General features: G+C 31.8%; 1 protein-coding gene across 2 annotated transcripts; it reads right to left on the minus strand.

The window, feature by feature from the left end:
* Positions 1-3,211, minus strand: LOC121984147 (transcription factor ILR3-like). 2 transcript variants are annotated; one of them, XM_042536955.1, is made up of 5 exons: positions 2,939-3,211; positions 2,768-2,830; positions 1,926-2,003; positions 1,627-1,789; positions 1-577 (listed from the first exon to the last, which is right to left on the minus strand). In XM_042536955.1, exons 1-5 carry the CDS (start codon positions 3,040-3,042, stop codon positions 302-304), a joined length of 684 nt encoding a protein of 227 aa, XP_042392889.1. In that variant the 5' UTR covers positions 3,043-3,211; the 3' UTR covers positions 1-301. The 2 variants fall into 2 exon arrangements, with proteins under 2 accessions (XP_042392889.1, XP_042392888.1); XM_042536954.1 differs by having other exon boundaries at positions 2,768-2,845.
* Positions 3,212-8,122: the final 4,911 nt, after the last annotated feature.

Here is an 8,122-nt window from a genome sequence, read left to right on the forward strand (position 1 = left end):
TGCACTACCAAATCCACTATCATTCAAGATTAATTAGTACCTCTAGAGGAGGAGCTGCTAAGATGAAGCACTAGGGCATAGTTCGACCAAAATTAAGGGTTACAAACACTCTCCAAATTTAGCTTATGCTTATGCTGGAGGTACACGACAAAATATTAAACTTGCAACTCGTGCAGTAGATTAAAATGTCAGCTTACCCTCTGCTTCGATTGTAGATGTCAAAGTTTTGCTATATTTCAGCATCTGAGAAAAGAATAAATGTATTAGCCTTAGCAATGAGATGCATCTTTGGGAGACTTCCTCAAGCGTGAGGAGGCCAAAGCTTGGTGTCTTGTGTGGTGTCCATGACGGCCCGTGGAAGCCACTGCCACATAGCCATGCCAGGGTATGCAGTGAAGTGAGCTCCCTTGTTCGATGGGGCCTGGACATGGGGAGCAAATGCAGCAGCAGGATGATATGCAAGTGGATGAGGCATGAAGCCGGCTGGAAGCATGCTCATTGCCTTGATTTGCTGTTCTAAATTCTCCTTATCGGCCTTCAGTTTTATCTTCTCATCTCGAAGCTCATTTTTTTCTGTCTGTTACATAGTAGGTGCTGTATATGATTAGAACATTTGCATGCGGATGGAACAACTTCTGTTATGAACAGTGCAAAGAGCATTCTCCTTATTACAGTAAAACAAAAAATTTCGAGGAATCTTTTATCAGTGGGTTGTAAATGAGTGAATTTTTCCAATAGTTTCTGACCTTGGTTTTCATAGGAACAAGTCAGAAATTTGATTTGTTGTCAATAACCAAGAATCCTTTTTTCAACGGATGCTCCTATTACACTCATAGTACCAACTAATTAATGGAAAACAAACATCCACTTAACAAGTGGAAAAGAATATATTATTTTCAGTATGTTTGATTCAACAAATGATTAACTTTAGTAAGAAGATATTTTGTTATCCGAGCTGCATAACTGGAGGAAATAAAACCCATTTTTTTTCTTTCAAATAACTGTGAAATTAGTCTGCAATTATTTGCCCAAAAGAACAAAAAAAATTAAGATCATGCCAATGAAGAAGAAAGCAAACTGATATGCACCCCCTTCAACTATATAGTGTAGATTAACTATCTCTAGAATGTGAAATTGCATCGAAGTAGTATGATTTTAGAATTAACCAAACCCCATTTCAGGCTGGATATACCTGGAACCGTTTGAGCAACTAACTCATTTTCCAGGCTACTGAAACAACGGAAGAGAAGGGGATAGGTTATATCATACATGAATTTGACATCCCAACCATCTAACATGAATTTGACAAGGAAGAGTTATTTTTTTACTCACTTTTATCTACACTGTGTTTAACTAACAGTATCATGTAACACCATTCCATTGTCTTACTTAAGCTAAGTTATACCTAAAATTACTGTATCTTCTTTCTTGTCACGCATTTTTGTGTTTCTTTCAGGTTCTACATTCTTCAATCCCGTACCACTTTTTTAGGAATTATTAAACCAATCTAGATAGGCTAATCCAGAATAATTCCAATCATGTTACATGTACTAACTTGATCGCAATTTATTTAAAACACTCATATATACTTCTTTACCAAGAGAAAAAGGATAAGGATGATCAGACCTTTAAGTCCTTAATCGTTTCTAGTAGCTTTTCATTGGATTCCTTAAGTTCCTCTGATTCAGCTTTTAACTGCGTCAATACACGAACGGCATCACTTAGAACAGTTGCTTTGTCTGACTTGGGAGGTCTAACAGGGTCTAGGAAAGAAGACAGCTCTGCGAACCTATGTAGTTAAGAAAGTCTTTAATTAACATATTTGAAAAATGTGACCTGGACAGGCAATAAAAATAATAGATAAATTAACCCTATGGTTTACAAGGATGAAACTGAATTTGCAAGGTTTATTCATGAATGAGCACCTATCGTTTAACTTATCACGCCGCATTTTTTCGCGACAGGCTTTTGACTTAGGTTCTGCACATGATTCATCCCTAGTTCTGCAAAATTGAAGTACAAGTCAATCTTAGAGATCCACATTAAATATGCCACGCACTCCAAAGGACTTCTTAACAATCTAATTCAGGTAGATCAGAAACATCAAAATTACTGTAAACATGGAGCTTGTAAACACTGATAAACAGAACAACAGAACGCAACATTTTCATGCTGGGTTCTAATTCAACTATTGAGCAAATATAAGGATAAGATCTATATCTCAAATATCAGATATGTGCTAGTACACTATGAGCCTGATGTCTCTATATAATAAAACAGAAGCCCAACCAATTTTCTCCCTTGTTAATTAAACAAGAAAAGTAAGCAGTTTGCTGTCTCTTAGTAATTGTTGGGAAGATTCGCCAGATAGACATGCTTCAAGAGTACAAAGAACAAGCATGATTCTTCTGTGAAGCTAGAAAGGGGAATCGATTTTTAGAGCTAACAGACAAGATGAGACGGGAAAATGGTTTTCCCTCTAACTTGGAGTTAAGCAAATCAAAGTACGCTCGGTAACATGCCATGTGACCAACACTAAGTCTGCATTAATTTTATCTCGGCTAAACAAAAATCCTTACTGAAACTATCGTAGAAAACAATTAACCGCGAGGAATCTGAAACGAGAAAAACAAGGACAAAGACAATCGATAGGGATCTATAAATAATAATTATCCATTAGAGGCCAAACTATAATTAAATCAGAGGAAGAAGCATCCGTATGCGAGATGTGCATCCAAACCTAGATCGAGATTCAGAGACCACCAACCTTTTCCGCGAGCTGGACCGCTCCAAACCGTAAATATCAGAATACGCCTCCTCGATGCTAGCTCTGTCAAAAGATTCCCTTCCATGCCCATCACAATCCCAAAAGAGAATTCAATATCACAAATCATTTTCTCCGAAAATCGTAAACAGAAAGCAGGAAGAGATCTCGCACCCGGCGATGGGAGCGATGTTGCAGAAACTCTCGATCGCACAGCGTAGCTCGCCGTCGGATCCGCCGTCGTCGTTCCAGTAATCGTCTATGGAGTTGGATGCCATGGCGGGGGGGAAGACGCGAGCCTTCTCCTCCCTCGATCCGGACGAGGCGTAGCGATGGAATAGGGATCGGGACAGGCGTTCCGGAGGAGGACGAAGATGGAAAGGAAGCAATGCAGATGCGTTGCCGCGTTTCCCCCAGAGAGAGAGAGAGAGAGAGAGAAGGAGGACCGGTTTTGAGTTGTTGTTAGGGGGTGGATTATATTAATATTATCTGACGTGGGCCCTCCATCTGCGAGCGCCGTCCATGGTGAAATCTCGGAATATTACTTGCCTTTTAGAAAGAAGATGGGTGAAATCGTGAAATCGTTAAATTTTGGGATTCACTTGTTAAACTCTAATAACATTTTACGGAAACTCCAAAATTTTCTTTGGATAAATTTAAAGGATAAGCTTTAAAGAATAAAAAATAATAAAATAAATAAAATAATTTTATTTAATAGAGATAATATGTTGTTTTATTTTAAAAAAATAATAGTGTTTAAGAAAATTCTTAAAGTATTTATATATTTCTTATAAAAAATGATAAAACTTTTTTTAAAAAAGGAGGGTATCTTTTCTAAAATTTATAAAAGGAAAGTCAAATCTAAAAATTAAATCCCTTTCATTCAATATTAGTAATCTATGATTAAACGGTCCCCTCTCAAATTCTTGTTCTTTCTTTATCAAATTATTTTTTCCCCTCTTTTTCTTTTTGTGATTGTGCCTCGACTGTAATTTCTAACTTTTATATATCGTGTTTAAAAAAGCTTTCAATAATATTTAATTATATTTAATTTGGAAAAAAAATAAATCCATCGATCGCAGTGGAAGATAGTGACAGAGTGAAATTGACACTGTAAAGGGGACTTAGAAGGTGAGCACATAGTGACAACATAAGGTGGAAAATGAAACAACTAATATCATTCGTCTAGAACATGATGATTATATTTATCTTATGCTTTTTTTATAATTCATTTTTAAGTTACATGAAGAAAGATAAATTATGAAATTAATTTATAATTATAGGACTGCACATGACAATTGTATAAGGTGACATGTGGCTACTCGGGGTTTGCAAAATTGAGGGTGGAGTTGTTACATAGGAAGAGAATGAATTTCTCATCCAATTTAGACTAATAAAAAATATATAAAATTTGATCATCACATTTGTTTATCCTTTATTTTATAATAAGTAAATATAGAAAAATAATCTATTTGTTTTATGAGATAAAATACTAAAAAAAAACATGACTTGCAAACAAAAAATTTTCATACTTTTAATTTGAAATTTCTCCTCTCAGATAAATAGGACATACATGTGTGTAAATCATGTTTTAGATTTATCTGATAAGTGAACTAGAGAAGAAGATCATCTGTTTTTTATTAGTCCGATGAAATCTGGATATTTAGATTATAAAAAAAGATCAAATTTACCATCCTCTCTTCAATAGAACACCTTTGATTGAGTTGGAGAGTCATGTACATGAGTTGGGTGCATTGACATTTCATCTTTTTTCCATTTAACACTAAATACACTAATTAATCATGATGGTGACCTGATCCCATGTATAAATATTTTTTATTAATCATCTAGATAAATTAAAAAAATACTTATATTGAATGATTTATCAGTTCAACATTCTTAAATCAATTACTCAGCAAAACAACCATCGCTATTGTAACGACCCGATCCTTTGGCCTCTTGGGCGGCCCTTGTGGCAGCCTAACTCACTAGGACTTTCCACCCTTGGAAGTGGATTTTTTTACCTTCCCCAGGATTCAAACTCTAGACCTTCAGGCTTAAGTACTTGAGTTTATGAATCCTGGTAGCCAAGTGAGGGAATGATTCAAACTCTAGACTTTCAGCCTTAAGTACTTGAGTTTATGAATCCTAGTAGCCAAGTGAGTCACTTAGTTACCAGGATTCATGAACTCTAATACTTAAACCTGGAGGTTTAGAGTTCGAATCCTGGGGGAGACAAAAATTCACTGCCAGGGGTGGAAAGTCCTAGTGAGTAACGGCACGGCCAAAGGATCGTCGGTCGACGACATGAAAGGTCGTCAAATGAACCGACGACATAAGGGGCCGCTAATGAGCCGTCGCAAGAGCCACCCAAGAGACCAAAAGATCATGTTGTTACAATAAAATATCGCTGACAACCTCATGTTTAGACAGTGTGATTATGGATTAAAAAGATTATAATTTTATTTTTTACCAAAAATCCTTTTTGATGCGCGCCACAATATCACCACCAAAAGATTGATGGAATCGGGTGCTACCTGTCTAATTTTAGTAAAAATATAAATTTTACAAATTTTGAAGTTGTCGTTGACCTAATACTAAAAAAATCAGATTTTCCAAATATATCGGTTTATTTTTAGCAAAAACACAGAATTTAGAATATATATAAATATATAAAAAAGTTGATGTGTTTTGTGCAGATTGCCCCCGACTTATTGATGTAACAAACAACACTAATTTTTATATTATTAAATTAGTTTTTAAATTTACTTTTCTGATTGATTATAGATGAGTTGATCTTATCTAAGACAATAAGTGGAGTGGGTGGGACATCATTTTATACATATGTTATAAATGAAAAACTCATGAATTTTACAAAATGTCAAATGGCCACATTTAAAGTTAAAACACTTGTAATTATTAATTCTCATTTTTTAATTAAAAATATGAGGTATAATTTTATTAGATATACTTTATTGGGTTAATAATTTAAAAAAATATATAATAAATTTAAAACCTTTTATTTCCCTTTTAACTCCCTCTTTAATTTTTCCCCCCTATTTTCTATGTTTCTTTTCCTCCATCGTTCTTCTTGTTTTCTCTCCTCTGCCACCTATAGTAAACATAGCGTGCTAACAAGTGGGAAAACCTTTTAAATTTGCACTTGTTTATCTTCTTCTCCCAACTTCATAAGGATAAATACAGAGTAAACTAAGTAAGGTGGAATTTCATGAGTTTTTTAAGAATCAAACTATTTTATAATTTTCTTTATTGGAAGTAATAAGTTTGATGTTTGTTTTTTAATTTTAACATCATTATCCACTATGTTCTATTAAAAAAATTGTATTGTTTTAATTATTTTCATTTAGGTAGAATTATAATTAAAACTTGGATACTATTTAGTATATGATTTTTAAATTTATTTATTTTATTTAAAATTAATTCATACTTAGTATTTAAAAATTAAGCAAGATCCTTTTCTGATTTTTTTTATAATCAAAAGGACATCCTATTAAAACAATCATCTTTTTTATATCCAAAAAATATATTTTTGCTGCATTCTGTTATGTAACTTTGACCCAATAAATTATTATAAATAATTTTAGTTATAACTACTCTATGTTGAAATAATTTGGATCAAAATTACTATTATATTTAGGATCAATTTTGATAAAATAATATTTTGATATAATAATATTCTAATAATTTGCTTTGTATAATTTTAATAAAAACTATTAAGCCCCCGGGTTAGGGTGCAGTGGTAAAGTTACTCAATCATTGACACCCATGATTCGATTCCTAGATACGACATATTTACAAATATTTTTCCTTTAAATGAGACTTACAACTAAGGATGCTGAACTTCTTAATTTCTAAGTATTTTCTGATTTATTCTAATGATGGATAAGAAATTTTTATAGGACTAGATCAATCATTCTAAGCTCGACGTTATCATAATTTTCTTTTTATAAAAACTATTAAGATTTAAGGTTTTATTGAATAAAAAACTACGATATGATGACTTTTTAAATATGTTTTCTTTAAATTTACTTATAGGCAAATAAATAAATAAAAAAAGACAAAAATGAATAGAGCACCCTAGATTTTACAAATCATTAAAAGGATGTCTATTTTTTTAGAAAAAAAATCAAACGAGTGTTCTTCACGAATTTATCCTAAAATTAGCTCTTGATTTAGCACTATTGTAAAAGTTACTGAAGAATTTCTATAACATGTAGCAGCAACAGGGTATCTTCTATAATATGTAGCAACTATCGTCTAGCTTATACAATGTGTAGAAGTTGTCGGATAGTTGTTACAATGTATTTAGGATAAGTTTAAAATTTATACTGTGTAGAAGCTAGTGGATAGCTAACATAATGTGTAGAAGCTACCGAATATGTGAGTTTAGAATTTAAGATTTATGATTTATAGCATGTAGCAAGTACCCAATAGTTGCTACAATACATTTAGGGTATGTTTATGATTTATACCGTGTAAAAATTATCCAATAGCTATACAATGTATAAAACTATCAATAGTTGGTACAACATATTTAGTATGACTTTAAGATTTAAAGTTTTAGATTTAGGATTTAGAATATTTAAACACTATTATATCAAAAAAAAAAAACTTCTACAACTATTTAAAAATTAATTTGACGAAGTTTAAATAATTTTGATGAAATTAATAAATAGTATTTTGATATAATAATATTTAAATATCTTAAACTCTAAATCATAAATTCTAAATTTATATATATTAAACAGTTATTGCAGCTACCGAGTAACTTCTACCTGTTGTAAAAACTAATAGATAGATTTTACACGGTATAAATTTTAAATCTTAAATTCACATAAACATGTTATAGTAGTACTAAATAATCGTTACACACGTTGTAGTTGCTACCAGTATTTCTACACATTATAATAATTATTGAATAATTTCTAAAAAAATGAACTCTCCTATTTCTCTTAATTTGAAATGCCTTTTGATTTTTTTTAAAAAAAATTATTTATTTTCGGAATTAGTTGGGTGAAATTGGACAATAGAATCCTTTTTATACATTTTTTTCAAAAACATAGTGTTATTTAATTTGTACTCATTTATTTTTATAAAATATTATAAAAGTTATTCAAATGGAAAGTTATAAAGGTAAAATATCTTTCATAAAAATATTTATTATTTTTTTTATAAAATTTGATGATTGAACATTTAACTTATTAATCCCACTACTCAATAAGTAAAATAATAAAATAAAGCATCTTATCCCTACCATACATGCGTCGATGCAAGTAAACATATAAAAAAAATCTAAAATAACAATCATTCGTTTTAGGTTCCGTCCCACCATTTTTT

The sequence above is a fragment of the Zingiber officinale genome, chromosome 5B, assembly GCF_018446385.1.
Source record: "Zingiber officinale cultivar Zhangliang chromosome 5B, Zo_v1.1, whole genome shotgun sequence".
Taxonomy (NCBI): Eukaryota; Viridiplantae; Streptophyta; class Magnoliopsida; order Zingiberales; family Zingiberaceae; genus Zingiber; species Zingiber officinale.

Bases quoted from the DNA above. Each gene is read 5' to 3' on its own strand.
- LOC121984147 (XM_042536954.1), bottom strand. From the start codon at position 3,042: ATGGCATCCAACTCCATAGACGATTACTGGAACGACGACGGCGGATCC. The intron at 2,004-2,767 runs GTTGGTGGTCTC...TCAATTTTGCAG, and splicing joins CGGTCCAGCTCGCGGAAAAG to AACTAGGGATGAATCATGTG. The intron at 578-1,626 runs GTCTGATCATCC...ACTATGTAACAG, and splicing joins AAACGATTAAGGACTTAAAG to ACAGAAAAAAATGAGCTTCG.